The sequence below is a fragment of the Arctopsyche grandis genome, chromosome 11 (assembly GCF_051622035.1).
Source record: "Arctopsyche grandis isolate Sample6627 chromosome 11, ASM5162203v2, whole genome shotgun sequence".
Lineage (NCBI taxonomy): Eukaryota > Metazoa > Arthropoda > Insecta > Trichoptera > Hydropsychidae > Arctopsyche > Arctopsyche grandis.
In genome coordinates this window covers 16,682,594-16,708,547 of record NC_135365.1, presented here as the reverse complement: position 1 = coordinate 16,708,547, position 25,954 = coordinate 16,682,594, and the positions used below count along the sequence as shown (strand labels likewise).

The 25,954-nt window shown below is 30.4% G+C and overlaps 1 protein-coding gene across 2 annotated transcripts in view; it reads right to left on the bottom strand.

Moving 5' to 3' along the window:
* The window catches only part of LOC143919044 (uncharacterized), a 99,650-nt gene that overhangs the window by 24,198 nt on the left and 49,498 nt on the right, over positions 1-25,954 (bottom strand). The window contains exon 1 of one of the 2 annotated variants that reach the window (XM_077441223.1): positions 13,314-13,740. The exons of the other annotated variant lie outside the window; for it this stretch is intronic. Coding sequence (XP_077297349.1) covers positions 13,314-13,365 — 52 coding nt within the window. The 5' untranslated portion in view covers positions 13,366-13,740. Of the gene's footprint in view, positions 1-13,313; positions 13,741-25,954 lie in introns of those variants that run through there. 2 annotated transcript variants of the gene reach the window in all.

Genomic DNA, 25,954 nt, shown 5'->3' with positions numbered 1-25,954 from the left:
TACTTAATGCAAATTATTTCGTATTAACTAAAAAAAATTGGATGTGTACAAAAAGTAGCTAAGAAACTAGGTGTACCGTGTAGATTGAGAAAGGTGCTGTACAGAAATATTTAAGTTAGAGTATATATGTATAATGCAATTGTCCGACCACATATTATGTAATGTGGATCTGTTTTAAATTTAGTGAATGATACAATTAAGGAAATATAGAATAATTCTAAAAGTTAATTAATATACTAAAATAAAATCCACGTTGAATGAATTTAATTGGACGAATGTTAGGGATATACTCTGAAATTATGTTTGTTAGTCTTTATTTATAAGCTAGATACGAAAATGTATATACATATGTATGTATATGTGAATAAGTATTTTGTAAGAGGATTAAATATACATACATAATTATGGTACTAGGGGTAGTGATAAGTTATGAGTAAAGAATTTAAAGTTAAATAAAAATAGGAAAAACATATTATATGAAGGTGTTGTTAATTACAATAAGCTACCAGATGAAATTAAGAAAATAAATAATATTGACAGATTACTGGTAGCCCTATAACAACACCACCGTATTAATAAATAGTTAAGTAAAGTTTTTTTTTAATTTTTATTCTTTATTAATAATTGTTACATATGTATATGTTTATATACATATGCAAAGAACTACTACTACTACTATTATAAAATAAAATAAATAAATACAAAATAATGATAGGTATACATAAATACTAAGGCTTCCAATCCCGGGATCCCAGGTACCGGGATCCCGGGATCCCGGTGTTTTCTGGTACCGTGAATCCCGGTGCTGAAACTAGTCTGAATACCAGGATTACGGTGCTGGCAGAAATTTCTTTAAAAATAATATGGAAAAATCGTGTAACAACATTATACACCGAACAATAACAGTCATAATACATTTGTTTGCACTGAAGCGTTTCACCCCAGCTCGCCGTTTCCTCGAAATATTAAGCACGGCCTGAATTGTATTGCAGATTTTGTCCTCAACTGCAATGATATTTGAAGCATATTGACATTTTTTTTATTTTTATGAGACCTGTGTTATTTAGGATCGAATATGATTTTCTCAGTCATACAGAGGATTTTCAAGTGTTTAGATCTCGTTACGCGGTGTGTGTGTTGTACTAAGACGCTGTTGTTTCTGTTAATCGTACGAAGATTATCTATTTTGATGTAAGTACATTTTATTATAATATTTATATGTCCAGATCTTCGATATATACATATATCAATTAAATTGAGTTTTTATATTAGATGGATTGTTTCGTTTTAGCTAACTTCGAACTTATTTTAAAATAAAAAATAAAAATTAAATTCAGATCTGTATAATAAAAATAAATAAACGAATACTGTATATTATATATTTTTTTCATATAGTACACAGTATTCTATATTATTTCTATTTCCCGGGATCGAAATTTCCCAAAACCGCAATCCTTGTGCTGACGAAACCTTCCGGGATTGGAAGCACTAATAAATACTCAGCTCGATAAATTTAGTAACAATATATTCGACTTTTCTAAAACGAAAAAGTCATACTTCCTGTTTATTTTATTTATTATTTATTTATATATTATCTTAGCTATCAAGCTCATTTAAAAAATACATCTTAATTACTTATCAATTTTTTTTTCTTTTGAACGAATCAATACATCCTTAGCATAAGCTTTGACAAGAAAAAAATGTCGCTTTTAAATTGTAATAATACTTAAATACATTATTAAATAGGGCAAGAATGATGGTTCTTAACAAAAATAATGAGTTAACCTTTCCGATTTAAAGTCAGTCCATAGTATTGCATCAAAGCCACTAAATTTTTTATAAAGTATAATAAATGACCATAATAAACGAAACAATTGATAATTCCAATAAGTTAATATGTATTTAAAGCAAACGCACAATACAGTTGTGAAATAAATGAATCGCTTTAAAACAACAACTGTATTATTGAATAAATCCTGATCTAGAAGTATAATAGTTCCAACTTTTATATAACCAAAACAATTTTTATAACCTGTCATATATGTATGTATGTACATACATATATACATAATTCTTGTAAGAAATATCCTCGTGTGATAAGCAAACGTTGACTGTATATTACATATTGTTTCTTGGTTTCGGTTATGAATGGCTTGTCGACCTCCTCACCGTGTTATCGGACCTCGCCACAGTGACCCCTAGGGGTCGATATCGACCCTTCCCAGGCACATCTGATTTATATTATATAATATACTCGTGTCGGTAGGGGGTTAATACCTGCATTAAATATCGGTTACGTACGCCATTGTTCGTCGATCGAATTTCCCAATAGTGCTTTTTGCAAATGCGCTTAAGGACGGCTCTTCTCAAACTTCGTAAATGGAAATGCTACGCAAAGGAGAAGTTTTCTCAAAAGGCATAATTGGAAGAAGAATCTTGAATGAAGCTATGTATGTTCAGTATTTCAGTGGCCGTTTTGTTTTATTTAGGTATTAAGGCCTTACAATTTAGAAAAAAAACTTGCGTGCGTAGTGTATTGTTTTATACAGTACATAAAAGTTGGAATGAAAATTTTCCCTTGGTTATTATATTATTACCTTGTAAATGTATTTTAAATACAGTAATAAACATGATATAATTTGTACGAAAATAAATTTTTTTCCTGCGGAAAAAATTGAGTACTTCAACGCTTTTTGCGCCACATGTTATTTAACGTTTAATACTTCAAATAAATATATAAAAAATATTAAATACTATACACTCCACGTATTTTAAATCTTTATGTACATTCATACATATGTATATATACGAGTATGTTACAGTCCAAGTGTACAAGTGTAAAAGTTTGTTCACACGAACCAATCTGACAAAGTGCAAAAAATAACAAATTGACAAACGAACTATGAATTTTGTTCATACACAAACTATTTGGCATAACGTGTAAGCTTATCTTGGGTTGCAAAATATAACGGGAATGTTAGCAACGTTTTATTGTAGTTTTCATCGGATTTCCCTTTTAAATATTTGACGTTTTGACATCTCAAAGATTTTGTCAGCAATTTAAAGTTAGCTTTTATTGTTGGCACTTCAACTAAAACCAATAGTTCGTGTATGAACAAGCTAGTATGTTCATGAACGAACTGTAGTGAGCATTTGGACTGTAACATACATATGTATGTATACACTAAATAAATTTTTAATATAATCCCTTTTCATTGTTCTTAGTATGATTGTTATAAGTATTTATTTTAATGATACATCAGTACGGAAAAACGCATTAAATAATTAATGGTTGCTTTATTTTATATGAAATCTATAGAAGTGTATATTGACTTGATATTATATTAATTTTCAAAGACAATTTAGATAAGATTCTGGGCATTTTTCCCCCAAAACAATATATATAATATATCAATATAAATTTTAAAAATAGGTCAAAAGGTTGTGAAACTCTACCCCTCCATTCTCTTCTTCAAAGATTCCGTAGTACTTTTTTAGTGTCATAAAACTATACCGCTATCCGGTAACCGATAACCTCACATGAGCTTTAATGGAAGCTTATAGGATGATCTATAAGACTATCAACTTTTATCACCCATCAGAACACCATAAATATCGTACTATAAAACACGAATAAAACACATCACTACATACAGCTTATATGTAATATTATATAACATGCACGTCAAAGTACACAAAATATAATATAATACAAACACGAATACTGAAATCTCCAGCTTTGATTTATTCACTTCTTGCGTCGATAAATCAGATATTTTGAATTGTATACCTATACGAGTCGACTCCCGTTTAGCATACCTATCCCATAAATATGACGAATACTAGGCTTAAATCAAGATCACTATCCTTCAGTAACGATACTGTTCTGAATTTACACTGAGGTACATGTAATATTATTTAAAGGGGGTGCCAGTGGGGTGGTTACATTTATTATGTGTATAACGTTTGAACTAATCGATGAATGTAAATATGTATATTGAAACTGAATATTAATAATTACTTAAAAACAGTATGTAATTATTGAAAATAGCATTTACATATGTATGACGTACATATGTCCCGTAAACGACTATATGAGTTTTTAAGTACTTTTTTGAAACAGTTCCCTAGCGTAAGCATTTGTTTTACTAATTACTTTAACTGTTCCAGTCAAAAGCTTTTTCCCAGTTATAAAATTATAACGAGATGCATAAAAAGCATATTTACGATTTTATGTCGTCCATTATTATTTCTACTTACATACATGACAAAAACTTTTAAAATTGCAATTCAAATAAATTTAATAAAAATCAATATTGGTCGTATGTATATGATTTATTTTTTTAAATTATCAATAGATCAGTAAACATTACAAATAATAGACCTAAGATTTACTGTGAAAATTATTTATAAAAATCATTTCAAAATAAAAAATATATGTACATATGTTTATAATATTTTTAATAAAAAAAATAAATCTTCAATAAAAATTATAACCTTCTGAATCATAGAAATTCAATATAACATAGCATACTTTTGTATATTATGTATTTGTGATGTGTAAATAATTTATACAGGGCTAATTTAAGGCTATGTACATACATATGTATGTTAATAATTTATTATATAAAATATGTAGAGATGAGAAGTATGGCACGAGTAGTGGATATAGTGAAGAGATTTGAGGGGTTGAAGTGGCAATGGTAGGGTAGAAGGATGGTCAAAATAAGTGCTGGAATGGTACCCAAGATAATGTCAAAGGAAGTTTGCAAGAAAGATGGGTGGATGAAATTAGAAAAAATGTTTGGGTTGAGATGGATGAAAGTTGGGCAAAACAGAGACGAATAGAAACGTGTTGGCAAGGCCTTTATTCAGCAGTGGATGGTGAATGCCTGTAAATGGTGATGAAATCACTTTTCCTGACCGTAAAAACGAAGACGAATACTCAACTTTATCTATAAATACATATGTACTTAACGTTTCTAGTTATTTTTGATGTATTATATATGTATGTATGTATGTATCTCGGGAGTGGTTAGTTAAATATTCTTGTTGGGTTTTCTTTCGGCTATGTCGTCCAGATGCTTAAGGACTTAACCGCCATAGTTCTACCGTGGCATATGCACGACCGAATTGGCTACTTTCGACTAATGCGACCGGTTTAACCCCTTATGTCCCACTTTCCGGTCTCGCCAGTCCGTTTTCTTCTTTCTTTGGCCGTCCTCCGAGATTAGGGGCGGCGTTGAAACTCCTAAGTACCCGTCTTGACCGTAAAAGTAGTTAGGCATTGTAACACAATAAAAGAAAACGACGGGGATTCTTCACGAGAAGCACTCAGAACACGTGAGGGGAAACGGATATGTCAACACTCGACCACGAATCTCAGGACGAAATTTGTTATATAAATACATATACATTATATACATATATATATTTTCCACTTTCCTTTTACTTTGAATCACAAAGGACTAGTTTTACCCGAGAAGACTCCGTATATAAATATAATATAATATGGAGCTAAAAAGTAGCACCAAACAAATTTAATACACGGAATTATTAAATATCTCATACATAGCCAGCAGTTTGGCTTAATGTTAGCGTATATAATTAGCACCACTGAGAACCAAGGTTCGAATCATCAAACTGCTGGTTAGATTTGGGGATTTTGTGACTCCAAATCGATCGTTTCTATATCAGAGTTTGCCAATTTTATCTGATCATTGCTGAAACGATAACTGAAAAATTGGTATTAAATCATTTTCCTGTTGGCACAAAAATCTGTCTGTGTATAATTTGTAATGATTATGCACAGTAATCTGAAATCTATAGATATCTCTATAGACATCTCTATAATTTCGTAAAAAAATCTAAAAAATAATCCATAGATGTCTCTATGATTATTGTTTCTGATTAATTGTTATATAATTAATTGGTATTTGCTATATATTCTGATTGTATATGTATTATTGTATTTATGATTTCTGATTGTTTATGTATTCTGTATTTCGTTATCAAACACCCGTCGCATTGGAGTGATCTGTAATGACGAGTGTATATTGATTGTAACAATAAAATACTATAATTGACAAACTATTTATATACTAAACATGTTTCGTTATAATTATTAATTTACTGTCTTTCGTACGTTCTTATTAATATATAATGTATTTTTTATATAGAAAATCATATTAAACGCCCACACTCAAATAGAATATGTATTTTTGGGACAACAAACGATTATTTTGTAAATTGAAAAACCCTTAGAAACCTTTGTTAGCTTTACTTGGAATTTTTGTTACAAAATAAATATGTATTCAATTTTTTTAAGCCGGTAATAACTTAAAGAAGAAGCCCACTTCTTCTGAAGTTCAATCTCATTTTCATGCCATCATTAAATATATCATACATACAAGGAATAATGTCAAAAGTAAAGCATATTATCTAGATATATAAAAATACATATAATTCTCGTAAATACATATCTTAATAAAAAGTACGCTGATTGCCGTAAATATAAATAAAATGGTTGCTTTCTGAGAATTCAATCTTAAATTAAATTCAATTAATTTTTTTATATCTACATATATATTTATTTTCGCAAAATAATTGTTGAAGTAAAGTTAAATCATTGAAATGAGCCGAATCCGTCTAACTTTTTTATTGAAATGTTATTGGAAACATTTAATTGCTATAAGTCCCTTTCGAATCGGGGGCGAGAAAGAAAAAAAAAGAGATCATCCCCGAGTTCAAAGGTGATCGCTTCACTTTTTTATAGGGAAAGTCTCTTCAACGAGGACCGAGTCAAGTGTTTGAATAATCTCGAGGCGTTTCAATGGCCCTTAAAGGGCCATCGGCCACCGTCATAAATTACGTTTTATTACCGAAGCGATTTGGCGATCGTATCTTATCCGATCCGATGGCGTTCTATCAATATTACGCGTGGGGAGAAATAATTTGCAATTCTGAAAAAAAAACTTCAAAAATTTCTCACCGTGATTGTTTTTCTTCGAGGGAGAAGAGTCGGGAAATTTCCAACTTCTTCCCCCCCTCTCCTTTCCACAGAACGGGTTTATCTGAATTATAAATCAATCCAGCTTTGAAATATTTGATACCATCCCCTGCTCTCAGAAATTCCCTTTGTGGTTCGTTGGCGAAGGAAGACGTTTTGCGTTATACACTCTCGACTAGGTATAAAAGCGGATTAAATATGAAATATTATCCATTGTATTCGCAGATATAAATTCTATTCGAGTATTTAGTGAGAATATTGGATGAAATTTACACGTGCATTTAATTGTTCAACCAAAGATTATCCAAAACTCACAAACAAGCTATTTGTACGAACATACATAAAAACAATTAGAGATTTTTAAAGCATTTTAAGCCAGCAGAATGGCTCGCTGGTTGCATTTATGCTTAGCAATAATTCGATCCCGTGCTAATATTTAATACTGCTGGTCAGACTTGGATATTTGTGACTCCAAGTCGATCGTTTCCTTTCAGAATTTGTTAATTTATCTGATTTCATTGTTGAAACGGTTCCTCCATCAAATTTTAAAAACAATCCTATCCGCTATGTCACAAATATCTTAATATGATTTATGTACAATATGTAAAAAGTCTTAATCCGTAGATGTCTCTATGGATTAATTAATTGGTAATTTCGTGTTCTTCTTCGATTTATGAAATAAAAAAATACTGCAATGTTTGTTATCAATTTGCTAATTTATCTGATTTCATTGTTGAAACGGTTCTTCCATCAAATTTTAAAAACAATCCTACCCGCTATGTCACAAATATATTAATTTGATTTATGTACAATATGTAAAAAGTCTAAATCCGTAGATGTCTCTATGGATTAATTCATTAATTAATTAATTGGTAATTTCGTGTTCCTCTTCGATTTATGAAATAAAAAAATACTGCAATGTTTGTAATCAATTTGCTAATTTACTGATTTCATTGTTGAATCGGTTCCTCCATCAAATTTAAAAAAAAATCCTACCCGCTATGTCACAAATATCTTAATTTGATTTATGTACAATATGTAAAAATTCTAAGTCCGTAGATGTCTCTATGGATTAATTCATTAATTAATTAATTGGTAATTTCGTGTTCTTCTTCGATTTATGAAATAAAAAAATACTGCAATGTTTGTAATCAATTGTCTAGGAAGGCGCATTGCATTTACCTGTAACGCCTTCCTGGTATATATCTATGTAAAATAAAAATAAAATTTGAAGTTCAGAGAAAATTATTATTAAAATAATTCACTGAAACATCTTGAATGAAATCATTATTAAAATATCTTGTTACGATTCATAGAATTATATATAAATATTATAATGATTGTATGTATAGGCGTACAATTTTTTGTTTGTGTATATACATATATATTTTTCATCGAAAAGGTTCATCTCTGTATTTTTTCGACCATTGTGGCGCATGAAGGACTCCTGTAATCCCACAACGGTCTAAATTTAAACTTAAATAAATACAAAATCAATTTAGTTATATATAATTATTTTAATTTAGTAAAAATAAAGCGTCATACCAATTTTCCACTCTATTTTACTGAAAGCGTGCAACTTCATAAGATTTTTTCAAAATCCGTCACTCATATAAATATAGACACATTAATTTGTGTATGTATGTACATATTTTTAGAAAAAGCTTTTTCTCTGAAGACCAAATAAATCGATTACAGAATACATGTACATATTGTATAATCAAAGTACAACTAAAATGACCTAAAATAAACAAGATCCTCTCCGCATTGATAGCTTGTGACGGAAAATGAATTTTCCACATATTACATTGGTATTTTTTGTAGCGTAAAATGAGAGAGTATGATTTCCCGTCGTCAAACAACATCACAACTGTAATAACGTTTTCAAGCTAATGAACTGGAAAATTACCAAACTTTCAAGGAGTATGCGAGCATTCCGACGACCGCAATAACATCCACGGTACTAACGACAATTTTCTTTTAATAAAAAATTGTAACGGAATCGCTTACATCCACAAATATAATATACACACACACACACACATTCGTAAAATCCATATGCGAATACGTATTACTTAACGTGGAAATATCGTTCTCGGCGCGCATTCCTTTGCGCGAACGAGATTTTCAAAGCGATAGAAATTCTCGATAATTCCACGAGTGCCTCGGATATTTTTTGATCTCGACGTAATAAAAAGATATCGGATCAAAAGGACGCGAAAAGTATTAAAAAATACATAAATAGACATACACGAGTGTGCGTGTGTGTGTTTCGTATAAATGTATGTTTTATATTTCCTATTGCGTCGTTCCTCGGAAAAGTCGTCCTATAAAAGTGTAATAATGATCGGACGGAAAACAATCGACGAAATTGATTTTCTCGGAGATTTTTCACGCTCGATTTCCCACGTCGGTGACGTCAAACCAATAAAAATTTATGCGTGCCGAATAAAAAATAAAAAAGAGCGATTTTCGCCGATAATCTTTTTCTCCTTCTTTAATACGTCCGCTCGGAAAAGTATTGCACACTTTTGCCGCAATTTTTGGTAATTAAATAAAAAGAAAAATCGATCGAAGGCACTCTTTCCTTTCAGGTCTGCAAATTTCAAAGCGTGACTTTTCCATTTGAATAATTTCACTCTACTCTAAGACAAAAGTCCTTAAGAGGATTTATAAAATATGTACAAGTATATAAACGATCATTTTTCATTATATTTAATACTTAAAATCATTTTCATAATTTGAAATCCTCACCTCAAATTTATCGTAATATCTATTTATAAAGAGAATATAAAGCATACATACATATGTATGCTTTATATTATATTATATATTATCTGCTTGCTCATTTATTTATTTAAGAATACTTGTGAGAGGTGGCATATCCGATGAACTTTTTAATTATAAAAATAAAAAAACCAAATATCGAAATAATGTAAGGAAAGTAAAGAAAAAAAAAAGTTTAAAAAATTACTCCTGAACAAAATATTTTTTTGGAAATCATCGAGTCTATTTTTAAAGAGGCTTAGGTTATCAGAAGTTACTTATTCATTTGATTGACTATTCTAAAATTTAAACCACTCTTTTTGACTATCTTTTTGGAGTCGGAGAATCTCTCAAATATGTTTCTGTTAAAATTAAGAAAGTTAATCTTTGGACAATTGTAATCAAAGTGGAGAGATTCATTCTTTTCAAACTCATATCGTATGATTTAAATTCAGAAAGCAGTTTTTATTCTTCTTCGTTGGACCTTATCTATACATACAAACAATGTCCTTTTTAAAATAAAGCTTCCAAATAATTAATATCTTAATAAGTGACCTTCATAGAAACACTCTCCAGCTCAAAGAAATTCCATTTAAGCGTGTGTTGTACATAGATTCGAATGAATGTAAAATCAATTTGATAAAATTTATCTTGAATTTCATATTTTGACTAGTATTAAAATTATTTGTTATACATTGCGTGATTATATATTAAGTTCTAGTTCCAAAAACCTAAATTGAAAATGAAGCTTTGCAAGATTTCGTAAGGATCTTTAAGTATGACGCACGAACCGTCTATCAACACTTTTTAATTAACGCGTTGAAACCATCAAAGTCTTCATTATTCTAACCTTTTTACAAAAACAACACGTTTATGATGTAAATTATTACGTGAATATGAAAACTTTAACAAATAAAAGCTCCAAGTTATATAATGTGTTTGTACACATTTCAACCCTCAACATAATAATGTATGCTAACACGGAATACTTTCTGATGCAAATTCGTTAGTGATATAACGAATATTAATATCTAGGGAAACTTTCTTGTTTAAAACGAAATCGCACTAAGTTTTGCAATATATTAAACGTATACGTGGAACACGCGAAAGTTGTACTAAGTTTCCAACAATAATATGTTACAGCTATTACTCACATGTTTAATGTGTTTCTTGAATATAAACATCCTATTTTAGAAATGTACTATATTATTTCTTAAATTAATTAATCTTCCTCCCCCCCCTGTTTATTGCGCTTTAATCAAAACTTATCTCATTACATAATAGAACTGGTTTTTCTTACTTTCAAAAATTCCATTTATTAAATGTGGTTTGATTCATAACAGATATTATAGCTCTCCTTTTTTATATAACGCGCGAAAGTATATCACGATTTATTATTTGATAAATCGTCGAACGTAGGAAAGGGACATTATAGAAAAATGAGCCTTTAAACACGCTGTTAAAAGCGTGATTTTTCCCATTTTCCATTTTCCTTTCACATCCCATACCAATTCGGCGGGTTAAGAAATTGAGCACTTTTAAACGGGGTAGAATTTATTTATTGTTTGTAATGGATTTAATGAGGGGAATGGCGCCTGCGGAAATATTAAATTTCCCCTTAAAAGGAATTTGATATTATCCGAAGAAATAATATCAAATTTTAATAACAAAAAAGCGCGAAAATGGATGGAAAAGAGAATGAGAGTGCGTGTTACCTAATCTTTCGTGTTTTATACGTCAATTTGTGAAAATGCTTATTTATCGCTTTAATGGCACCATTGTAAACATCATTTTAATAAAAATTAACCGTTTCAATTTGTAATGCTTAAAAAATTAATCAGTCTTCTCGATGACAAACAACATCGATCAGCTTAATCCCAAATCGATGTTTTTGCGAAAACACATTTTATTCAGACTCTTGATACAGAAAAAAAGCATTTAGTTTCCGTCTGCTTCTGCTAGTGGATCTGTCACTTTCTGTAATAAGACATTAATCACAATCTCATAATCTCATTATATACCGATTACCGCTTTACAATTTCTCTTCGAGTTGAAATATAAAGAACATATTATAAATTCAACGACAGCCCGTCATTTCATTTACGATTTGTTTCAAATGTCAGCTATTCGGCACGAAACGAGTAAATACATACATATTTAATACCGAGAAACTTCAAATAGTTTTTCGAAATCGTATTGTCCAATTTTCGTAAGCGCTCCACGATAATATATTGTTAAATTAATTTAAAGAGAATTGGAAAAATAATAAATCTCCCCGACGAAATTTAGAACGGTCGGTTTTTTGGTTAAAATCCCATATATTTTCATTACACAAGACAAGCTCTAATCTATTTACGTGTTTTCAAAATATAATCCTTCTCACACTGCTCCCAATATATTGTGTCATTTCTAAATATAGACGTATTGAGATAGAGACGTCGTGATTTTTTAGTCTTCTAAATTAGTCTTATTGTAAATGGCTTACATTAAATATTTGGACTATATAACACTCAAAATTAATGAAAAAAAAACACAACTAAAAAAATCAATTATTGTATTTAAACACAGTTCACATATTCTAAGCGATTATTAATTTATGGAATAGTTTATGAAGAAACCCAAGAAATTTTATAACAAATGTCGATGTTATTAGATCCGCCCTAATTTTATTATTCATAAGTTAAACGCTATTTTCAAGAACACGAATATAAATTTGTTTTTATTTAAGAATTATTATAACTATAAAATATTCTGAATGAAATTTTAAGTCTTTAAATTAATCGTATACAACATGTTTCAATTGTATTTGAAACGCGTTCAATTGTTTCAATTGTATTATTTCAATGTATTTGTTTAGAATCATTCAGTTGAATACAGACTTATCAGACAGTGTAGAATTACAGACAGCTTATCAACTTACATATTTACAAAATATTTGGAAATATGTAAGTTGATAAGCATTTATATGTACGTAATAAATTAATCAAAAAATAAAAGTTTTTTAAATATATCGTTTATTGTTGCATAAAACAAAAATAATAATATAAACATTTTAATATTAATTATATAACGTATTAGTGAAGTAAAAATATATATGAGAGATAATGAGAGCTTATAATGCAAATTTTATAAGATAAAGTGTGAAAAAGATAAAGTTATAGGCGCTTAAACAATTAAAATCTGACAAAGCGAATGGGTAGCGGAAAGTCAAACATATAAGGCTTAGTGGCCACTAAACGGCATCATCTTTTTTAAACGTGTTTATGACGATTATTTTTCACCATCGAACTATCGGAAGCGATTTAAATTTTTATCGGTGACCAAACCACGCATAATGCCAAAGTTTCAAACCGATCGGAAGAATGTAGAAACACTATCTGAACGATTAGCGAAATAAAACATTGTAAAAAATTGTCATTTATACGCCCAATGTTTTATGCAGATTTAAAACTTTTTTCATACATTTAATAGATTCAAATGAATGTAAATTGAACATAGAATAATATTATAAGTAGTTTAAAAAATAAATTATACATACCAGTGATCAGTGAGGACAGTATGAGGAGTGCGTAGATTAGATAAGAACACATTGCTAACAGTAGTCATTTCCAACAAACACAATATTTATACATAAACTTTTTTTTTAATTCATCTATACATGGTAAGATATGATTCGAACATCAACTTACAGTTTCACTCATTGCTTTTATAAACATACAAACCACCGCCAAAAGACGTCTTAAAGCGGACCGTCAACTCAAACATCGCAATAAGAATAAAACAACATCGTCAGACGAAACAATCGCAAGTGGAATACGAAGCGGACACAGTCGGAGCGAACACTGAACCTCTGAGCCGAGGGATCGTTCAAGTTTCGCATATATTTTTCCGAATACTTTAGTCGATCGTGGGTTTTGGACCGAGAGGAGAACACGCCCTTTCCGCGCGGTGCATCGAGGGAAACTGAGCCGAGGAGAAAGAGACGGTCGAAAGCCGGGAGGGACGGGAGGGATTGAAAACGACGTATTGGAGGTGGAAAGACCAGAATGGAGAGGGGGTGAAGGTGTGGAGGGGTGCGACCGAACGTAATATGAAAAGAATAAATAAATAAAAATAAAAATAAATGGGGGGGGGGTCTATTTCGGATGGGCTATTTCCGCGTAGTGCAACGCGCTAATGACAAAGCGCGTCAAGTTTAATTAATTTATTGTCTTCGGTGATCTACCGTTCTCGAGTGCGTGTGACGTAAACTGGGAATATTACGAACCGGGATGATTTTGTCATCGGTGTGTGCGTGTGATGACGTCTGTCTCGTTTTGCGCGGATCTGCGTTAAATTGTTCAAAAAAATTTGACGTTAGCCTAGAAATTGACTCGGTTGGATTCGCACACGAATTGTGTAGTACAGCTATTCCGTTACAATTGATTTAAATACAAATATTACAATATACTATTACAGTATGATATATTATATTACAGTACATTATTACAGTTTAAAGTATAAAAATTGATTAAAATACGTATATTACAGTATAAAATATTTACATATATTATAGTATTACAGTATACTATAATTGATTAAAATACTTATATTACAGTATTACAGTATACTATAATTGATTAAAATACTTATTTTACAGTCTGCTAGGCTTTGCTCGGGATGGTTTAAATGCAAAAAATATTGAACTCGTTCAAAAATGTAGTACATATGTACATATACGATATAAATTAAGATATCATAAGATAGAACATAATATAACCAAATTATGTAAGCTGTAAATTATTATATGTAGATTTGAATGATGAATAAAGAAAAATTTTACTTTTTGTTTTATATACATTTATAATATCATCAACTAATCAACCAACTTTGTGATGGCAAAATACGCGCATTGTCGTAGAATTATATCAACCCGTAAGCCACATATAAGAGTTAGATATAAATCTGAAATTTTCTCAATGAAACTTATTTATATCGTTGAATACAGTAAAAAAATTGAGATCATATTTCACAGGGCTTAAAAAACTATCCCCCCCCCCCCCTTATATATAAAAAAAGTAAAAATACGTTGCACGTCCAAGAGTTTTATAATTTTTCCATAAGATAACCATCAATACTGTCAAGGTATTGTAATTTTTCTCAGAATATACAATTCTTGCGTACAAAGAAAATAGATGTCTGAAATGTGTAAAATGAAAAAATAAAATAAATACAAATTTTCCACAACAGATATTCTCATTTTCTTTTAATTGCAAGAATTATATGCAACTGAATATTTTCATTTCTTCTTTTGTTAAGTATTATGATTTTTACCAGAACGTACATTTCATTAAAAGAAGACAATTAAACAAGATAAAAAATTATTAATAATATTGTATTGTGTTTTATAGTTATTTCAAAATCATTATGATAAAAAAAAAAGCAAATATCGATTCTTTTTTAAAAAAAAATCTTCTGTGAACGAATAAAACGAGACGTATCGTCAACCTACGTTTAAGCCAATGTTGCTTCAAAACGTCGCAAAAAAATTATGAAATCCCATAAGCGACTTATAAATTCCATTATTTTTTATTTAAATGATGTTTATATTCTTATATTATATTAAAAATTCTGATGATAAAATGGATAAATACATACTTGTAGACCTCTGGTATTCTTATTTTCGTAAGAAATCCTTTCATTTTCATTTCTGTCTTATTTATCTAATTTATTTTTATTTTATTTTATTTATAGAAAAATCAACAGACAACGGGATGTACATGGATATGTATAAAAAAACAAATAGTAAATATATAATATATGTAACATTCGAGTCCAATTACAGATTTTTACAAAAATTATAAAAAAAAATGAAAAAGATAAATATAAGGAAAACAAATGAAAAAGAAAAGAATAAAGGCTATAACAAAAAAAATATGTAGAACATTGCATTATTAAACTGTATTATTAAAATATTGGAAAAAGGTTATAAAATAGAATATAAGAAGAAATTGAAATTTACAAATTTAAAACAAATAACATCAAAAATATATGGTAATAATTATATTAACATCAAAAATATATGGTAATAATTATAATTAATTACACCGAGCAACAAAAAAAATTAACGCAGCCGAGACTAATCAATCTGTACTAAGTTTATCCCACTTACATAATTTGAATATGATAATGATTTTATTGGTTTCCACTCTTATATAGGATATGAGCGCTTAAAAATGAGCAATTTTTACAGGTCTTTGGCTTTTGCAGATTTTAACTCAAAATTTTGTATTATTGTGGCAAAATTGAGTATCGGAATCAATAGTCAGGTATTTTTTCTCTTGATTTTAATTTTTAATTTGTTTAAAATACTTATACTTATATAGTGAATTTAAAAATTTTAAATAAATAATTATATAGTGAATTTTAAAGTCAAAAATATACTCTGCACATTTTTTCAACTACAAAATTTATATTTTACTACGTTTACAGGGATTGGTTTTCAATCTCAATTTTTGTTTATCTGAACGTACTAATGCGAGCAATAAATGATTTCATCATACGATATCATCAAAAAAATTGTTTAATGCCTTATATATTTCTTTTATCAATTATATACATAGAAGCGTAGATGATTAATCGTATCAAAATGCTTTTAAAAATTTGACATTTCTGGAGATCTAGAATCAAACAGTCTTCCACACCCCACCTTTTACTCTGTCGCTATTGATGAATACTTGTTCAAACCGTTGTTTATTTTAACCATATGTTCAAGTATTGTACTATATACAATGGTGACTACATATAAATAGCCCCTCTTTTAAATTGTTATATGTAAGACCATATAGGATAGATTTACTTTAAAAACAAACATTCAACATGTGTACATAAACAACCATTTTTGTGTTATTACTAGCGGTTTCGTCAAAGGGAAACCATCTTCTGCGGCGTAAAAATATCACTCAAAAGAATCTAATTACTCTCAATATTTACACTTCCTGCGGATACACAGCTTATTTATCATATTTCAGCACAATAATTTAATGAGTTTTAATTCCCAATTAAGGACCAAGATCGCAATCATATATGTGTATTATATATAAACCGGGTTTATGATTTCTAATATAAATTATTTTATTTGTGGTAATTATATTATATATTAAATATGGAAGTTTGTATTTCTCGAAATACGAGTTTATACTCCTGAAGTGACTTTATTTGATCTCAGACATTAATCCAAACTTAGTCGTATATTACTCGTCACACTCGGTCCATTGGGATATTTGCTTTTTCCATTGGAATTTTAAATTTTTCATAAAACAAACCTTTGAGGCAATATTATATATACCTATGCATACATATTTAAATATTGAAATATCAAAAGTAAAATTCATTTTTCGCCTTTTTTTAAATACCATATTTTCCAAAAGAAAATATGCTACTGCTTTATATTACATTAAATTTACATCTTATTTTAGCTATCCCATTCTAACAATTTTCCAACTTCGATTTTCATAGTGTGTATATTATGTATATGGATGAAAAATTTTTCACCTTTGGCATTTATTCATACAGTTTTTTCACCTACAATATGAACATATATTTTATTGCATACATACATACATACATAATTTGTGCCATGACAGAAGTTACCCTAAAGGCGTCACATATGGTTAGATTATTTTTGTACATAAGTACTTAAAATTTTTCAAAGATATCAGTACATAGAATAATATAGGGACATCTATTGACAATCAACAAAAATTTGATACACAGCAAATTTATTACAGAAATACATTAAATTACGTTATAAATACATTTTATAAGATTCAACAAATTCGAGATGCCAATAACTCGAATTTGCAAGACACCGATACCGATTTATTAAAACCGTCACAATAATTAAACTAGAAAAATTGGAAAACTACAATATCTTGCCAGCAGTGTATTTGGCCAGGATTTGAACCCACGGCCTCTCTGCCGATATGCAATAGCTCTAAGAGTTCTGATAGGCTTAATGTATTTATCTTACGAAGTCGTATTTTACAAATACATGTATTCATATAGATGGATACTTCTTTTATATATTTCATATATGTAGATGGAGAATTTTCATCATTACTTACCTCTTATACAGTTCACATGGTTTTCGTGTTAGTGGTCATTTTTTATATCTCTTATCTCTTATCCGATCGTTTTCATACTTTGCCATATTGCTCATTTTGGTCATCAACATACGTTAATGTATCGTCTGCCATTACGTTGGAGATAAAATATCGTATACAATGCGTATCAAATATCCAGAATCTCGGGTACGGTGACGTCTATGACGGTACGCAAGCTACCATAATCTTCAACCTTTTCGCCTCGATATGGCGATATCAGATTTTTTTAAATCTTGAGATAAAATACATAGACCGTCGGGAAATAAAAATCAACTGTTTATTTATATAATTTTAGATATCAAGCTAATTTAAAAATACGTTCTTAATTACTTTACTCTAAAATTTTATGTATACAAATATAAACCGTCGTTTACAGAGGTGTCTCCTCGCATCTCTCAAGAATTCATCCACGGTTTTAGAAGACCTGACGCACTCAGGGAGGGCATTGTACATGAGCACACCCCTGTAAAAAACACCACCACCTGTCTTCTTTTTCCTTACTCTACCTAAAACTAAATTGTTCTCATTTCTAGTATAATAACTATGGATATCTCTATTTCTTATTGTACATATATGTATTTATGAAGATTGAGTACAATATATGAATATGTATGTATAAATCAAACGACATAAACACGTACAGATTATGCGAATAGAGTACTAGACAATTGAAAACACACACGCAAACAGTGATTTGACCCATTTAATCCGAACGCCCTGTCATAAGAACAACATCGACGATGATGACTTCAACATCATCAATTGAATTGTGACGCGCGTTACCGAGTCAGAGAGAAACGAAGACACACTCCATATAAATATGTATATACATAGGTACATACATATATACATACAAAGATACGTTAAATAATTAAATAGGGAGAAATTCGACTATTACGAATCGACGACAACTATGTATGTATGTACCTACCCATTAGTTTTGTTCGTGCAAGAAACACACACACACATACAATTAAGTTTCGTCCGGAATTTCAAACCAAACCGAGAAACGGCATTAATTAAACCGGCTGAGTCTTACATAATTAAACGATCATGTTTAATTATGATTTCTTTATTGAGTGTCGACGACGAAAGGTACCTTTGTGCGTAGTAATGGCCGACGGGAACGTTCTCCTCTCCTTGATTAAATATTGGTTATTTCTAATTAAATTCACCGGCCAGTGCTAGTACCCCTATATACCTTTACTACATAGTATGGCTTCCGTTACTGTCCCGGTCCTTCGCAAATAATTATAAACACTAAATAAAATCAATTACCGCTCGAGGGGTGTCCGGAAGATGGGGTGTGGGGTCCCGGGGCTCTAACGCGGATTATGTCTTGTAATTGCTTTAATTAAATCAGACCTTACTCCGGTTGTACAGAATTACCGACGTATAAATAACCGTTGCGTTTCACGCCCGCCGAACAATGGTTACCGTTCAATGCCGCAATTTATTTTATATCTAATAAAAAAATCGGATGAAACCATCTTGCGTGGTGTCTATTTCAAAAATATCAAACTCAATTTTCTCAACATAATATTGATACGTATAAAGGTACATATATGTATATTATATTTATTTTTATTTTACATATGTATATACCAGGAAGGCCTTACAGGTAACCCCAATGTACCTTCCTGGTCAATTACAAACAATGCAGCATTTTTATTATACAAGTCGCTGAATTACGAGACACTGAAAACGCGCAAATTGACAAGACGTCTATGAATTGTACATTTATCATACTCAAATAGTGGTGACATAGTACATAGTAGGTAGGAAGGATTTTAGCCAATTTTAATCGGGAACTGTTTCAACGATGAAATCAGAAAAATTGGCAAACTCTGATAGGAAACGATCGACCTGGAGTCACAAATATCCAAGTCTGACCAGCAGCACTATAGATAAAATTATTTTCAATCGAGGTCAGCTCAAGGGATCGAACCCGGCGCCTCTCGGTGTTAAGCAGAAGCTTAACGACCGAGCTATGCTGCTAGCTAGAATTTATGATTATGAATTTATGAATTTAATCAATCATGCTCACTCGTCCAAAAGATTGCTCCAACGCAACACGAAGTGTGCTATACAGATTAAAAATTATTTATTAACTATTGAAAGAGGTATAAGTATTATTAAAAACGACATCTATTGTAAAACGATTAACAGCCATAAAGACATGTATAAACATTTTTTGCAGCATTTTCTAATCGGTGTGTGAATATATCGATTTTTTGCGAAAAAGGGTTGCCAAGTTAGGAACCGTTTTATTCGTATATATCATCATTATTATCATCTACAGCTGCTCAACATACTGTTGGATGACGGCTTCTCCAACACGCTTCCACTCGTCTCTGTTTTGTGCAACTCTCATGCATCTCACCCCACAAATTTTCCTAATTTCGACTACCCATTTGGTCCCTGCGGTCTTCCTTTTACCCTTTTGCATTATCTCGTGTACCATTCTAGCACTTCTTTCGTCCACCTTTCGTCCATTCTTCTAGCCACGTGGCCCACCGATTGTCATTTCAATCTCTTTACTCTATCCACTATGTCCACTACCCTTTTCATACTTCTCACCCACGCGTTCCGATTTCTGTATTTCCTCGTTTTGCCAAGCATACAGCGTTCCATACTTCTTTGAGTGCATTAGACTTTGTGTAGCATCTAAGCGTTCAATTTCCAAGCTTAACGTCTATATAAATACTTCATCACTGACATACATTGATCGAAAAGGTTTTTCTTTGGGCAAAGTGGCATTTTTGATTAAAAAACGGTATTCATTCGTCATATACATACATACATACATAAAAACAAGTCTTCGTAATTTTGATCTGAATTCAGAATTGAGATAACAGAATAGTTGTCATTGTCATCATTATCAACCAGAATAAATGCCGTCATTCTTCTCTACTATGAACTTAAATCACAAATCGAAACAAAGTGATTCGTTGCTTTTTTCTTACTTCATGAACCCAATTATGTAACTTAGGTATTATTCAAGCATCTCATTCTCTCTTAAAAAACAACATTAATTCGTCCGAATAACATACATACGTCCGAGTAATATATGTATGAGTAACATTCGAATAACTAAATAAGCATACTCGGTCTAAGTGCGTGTCAACCTGTGACCTATCAAAAATCCAATAATTAATCATTAACATATTATATATTTGTACTTAAAATAATACGTTGAAAATGAAGAATAATAAACATTGAATATTAAGCTATGTAAGCATAGTTACATATGTAATTAGACATTTTAAAATATCAACTTCGTACAAAGGTAGAGTTAGTTAGTTACAAAGTTATTACGCTCCAGTATTTCTACAAATTTTTTATAGCTATGGTATTCTAGAAAAGTAACAGAAGCTGACGTTTTCATTGAAAAAACATTAAATGATACCAATTTTATACGAAATCGTCAAATAAAATCACCCAAATTCAACAACTACATATGGACATATATCAATCATTGAAAAAATCAAATACAAATACAAACAGTTCCTTCCCTACTTTTACAATAAAATTTTTGAAATCTATCAATCTTTAAAGTCAATACGTATATGTGCAATATATACATAATATCATATATCATTTTATAAATGAATGGTCTTTTGCAAAGCTCAGATATGAAAGCGTTTTATTGCTTTTTTCGTACGATGGCATATAAATCAAAAAAACGTACTCGAACCCAACAAAAGTCATATGCTGACTTTACGAGTGCCATTTTAAACGATTCATAAAGTAAATTTTATTGTTTGGGGGATGGTCAGTTTTACGCACCACCATCACACAGGAAGGGATCCGAGGATTATCTCGAAATTTTATCGCAACTTCGGAGTTGTCAGACCTAACTGGACAGAGAATAAATCCACCTGGATGTAATATATTTTTGACGAGTCCATTTTTGCACCCGCTACACTGTCGGACATATACATATGTATGTATGTATATACTTGGTTCCATAGGCAATGCATAGATAGGTATATTTTTTCATTGTCTTTTTGTAATTAAATTTAATAATTACGTAAGTTATGGCGTTTCTTTCACTCTGTCGTTAAAAATATATATTTTCATCCTGTTAAAGATTGTTAATTAAATATTTTAAGAGCGTCAATTTCGTACAAAGTTGGGGCTTCTCACTGCGGAATAAGTTATTGCGCTCTCGCCGAGCAAACATTACGCTTTCTTTACGACTGTATTTAAGAGACGCGTGGATCCTTCATCGTCGTTTTATAAATAACCCCTTCACACTTCTGGACACTAAGCGGCACTGACGTTCGGGTGTTAATTTCCTACTAATCTCCTCTGACACAACCCTTCGATAATCTCTCGGCACGGTTGAAAATGTTTACTAGACAATATTTTTGTGTAAAAAGAGACAGACTTTGTCATGTCGGATATTTCATTAAATAAACATGAAAAATATCAACTCAAGTTGGTCTGTCTATGTAAGACCGGCCACCTTAAATAGAATCTATTTTTGTACTTGAGCGGTCTAATTTTGAAGTGCTCGTGATAAATTTACTTCCCCCACATTAATCATATATCTCATTATTAATTCTAATTTTAAAACAAACATCAGTTTAAGTAAAAAAGTATTGTATCGAAAAATATTGGTGTCTTAATGTTGAAGTATCATAAGATTATACTTTTAGAAAGTATTAAATTCGTACATTTATACATTTATAGATTATATTTACATCTATAAATTTATATAAATTAATAAATTACATATTTTATATAATATGTGATTAATAAAACATATTAAAAAAAAAACAAAGAGTTTCAACAATGAAATCTTATCAATTTGGCAAACTCTGATGGAAAACAATCAAATTAATCGAGGTCAACACAGGGCTTGAGCCCGGAACCGGAATATGCTTGTTCGCATAAACGCAACCATCAAGTTGAATATAATCGGTTAGGGACTTCAAATACTTTATTATTATATAGGTATAATATATATGCCCAATAAGAGATTGATCAGAATTTCAATTATTTAATGGATGTGGCTATTTGTACATACAGTATCGACGAATTATTGACTATTTGTACATACAGTATCGACGAATTGTTGACTATTTGTACATACAGTATCGATGAATTATTGGCTATTTGTAGATACAGTAGATAGTACATAAGAAGATTATAAAAATTAGGATTTAAGATTATTAAATTATAAGATTATAAATTTAAAGTCGATTAAGAAACTTTTCCTTCGGCCGTTGCACATAACCTAAAAGCGCAACATTTGACAGCGAAAGTGATGTTTGGTATAAACTTTTTAAAAGACAACAAAACTGTTCAAAAACCGTATTCAAGACTAAGATTCGATTCAATCTCACTTATTTGATGCTTCTTTGCACTGTTGCCATATGTACAAATAGTCAATAATTCATCGATACTCTATGTACATAAAAATACCCACATCCTTATTTAATTACATGGTCAGTTTATTTTGACAGTTGTATCGTAATTTTATATATGAAGTTTGAAAGGGTGGCATAGCAGATGGGAAGAGGACCCAAGTTTGTCAATCAGTTTAAAAAATTACAAAGCAATAAATAAAAAAAATATGTAGAAAATTATGTAATATACAAAAAAAGAAACTGAAAATATTAAAATTCAAATAGAAACGATAATTGTAAAAAGAAATAAAATAACAGTAAAGAACTGCCAAAACCATAATTATTTTTTAGGACATCGTCAAGTTTATTATTAAAAGGGTTTAGGTTAGGTTAGGTTACTAATTCATTATGTAAACAGTTCCAAATTTTAATCAATCTATTTTAAAAGAAGGAATCTTTCATTTTTTTGTAAGATACATATATATTTTTGGAGTCTGGGAGTATGACCTCTCAAATGACTGCTTTTGTTAAACGAAAGGAAGTATGTAAATCATAAAACAATTGAATCGGCTATTTTAAATTTTGTAAACTTCGAATAGATCGCCTCTCGTTCGTGATTTTTTAAATCGAAAAAACTTGATTAGTTTTAAATACATATGTATATAGGATTGATATTTTGAGTCCAATAAAAGTATGTACTAACAAATTCTTAGAAAGCTAGCAGAAAATTTCCTATCAATACCAAGTTTGATGGCTCTTAATTGAAAGCTGTAAATTTCCATATCAGACATATAAATGTATGTATGCAAAGGTTTCATATGTTAAATTTTGCTCAAATTATAAAAAAAATGTTTGTTGCACTGTAATACATATTCATGACGTCGTACAAAATTTTTCAGGACGTACTTGATACATATGTACAATTTTTAGTATACAAAGAATGCATATAAAAAATTACAATGTCAGGCGACAGGATGTTGCACGGAAAAGTTCCGTTTATGTTCGCCGTGAATTCGCGTAAAATTCTTTCAGCTGAAAGTTGCCTGTAATGCAGTTGAACCTGGTAACATATAGATACATTTCCAGGCAAAACAAACACGGATAAGTTGTTCTTTATCCGTTTTCATATTGCCGTTTGCCCACGTTTGCTTATCTCGTGATTTATGCGTTCATAAAGCGCAAAAGGAAGTTGCTCCGCTTTATTATTGTTCTTTTTTCGTCGCTCTGTACGAGTGTGAGTCTGTACGTACGCGGTTTTTTTCCCATTCTTTTTTTTATTATTTTAATGGTAACTCTGTAAAACTGTGGAAAAAAGGTACAAAGTCGGCTGAATGCTCCCATAAAATAAAACAATAACATCCTTCCTGCTTCCTGGGCTTAAAGCTCTCACGACATCGTATACCGACGGAAGCTTTCGCGGCATCAGCTCACTCATTTTCGTAGCTCATAGAATTCGACATTAAAGCCTTCAATTTCCAATTGAGACATTGTATAAACTCTATTAAATTGAATTTATATTAGCTTCACTCAGTTCAAGAAGTTGCAATATAAGGTGATACTTAATCACACCATACAATAAATCGACGCGTTTCATTCGCACCATTCTTTCATAAAGATTCTAAACATCTTTAATACCAAATAATATAATATAATAATAAATTATTAGAAATATAATCTAATATTTTTCGCAACACAAAATCGATTTAATCGTCGGTTTTTATTTCACTTTTATGCTCTAAAAAAACACACATATATTCTAACACATAAAATCACATCGATAAAACTATAAAGCTCTTTTACGGGTGATTCGAAGCGGCGAAAGCTTAAATAATATTCAGACCATTAAATTCGCAATCAAAAAAATGAAATAAATTTTAGCAATAAATATATCGAACGTAATAATCATTCTCAAAATATATACACACTCACACATATGTATAGACATCCGATGCATGTATGTATAAACGCGAAAGTGGATTTGTCAATGGGAACTATTGATATTTTTGTTCGCAACCGTTCGTTCGGAAAATAATGTGCGAGCCAGAGTTTTCCATTACATGCCGACGTATCCGTCGCGAAAAAGCCAATAACTCAAAGTGGTTTTATTGTTATTATTATATATTTTATATGTGTGTATAATGTAGACGAGATCCGATCAAAAAATTCGCGAACCGAACCATTCTCACGGAAATTATGAAACTTATCTACGAATTGCAATGAATTTTGCCGATTGCTTTTATTATATTAGATTGGAACAGTTCCAGAAATAGGCTCCTTTTGTTTTTGCATAAACTTTTTGCTATCCAAACATTTAAGCATTTGAATCTTGGATGTAATTTTTTTAATTTTCTACTATCTATAATAGAAATATATATTTATTACAATTTTACCATAGTGACACTACAGAGTAGTTCCAAGTCGTCGCTATGGTTAATCAAAAAAAGTACAATAAGATGAAAATAAAATATAACATAATATAAAAACAAAACTAGCATAAATATAAAAAAATAATCAAAAACAAATACAATAATAAAACACATTACGATCTCAAATGAAACTATCTCTCAACCAGATCACCATATTTTAGATTAAAAAAATCAAAGCTAATAAAAATCTGGTTGAAGACATGATGCCCCTGGCAACAGGCGACGAAACCATAAAATTGGTATGTATTTTAG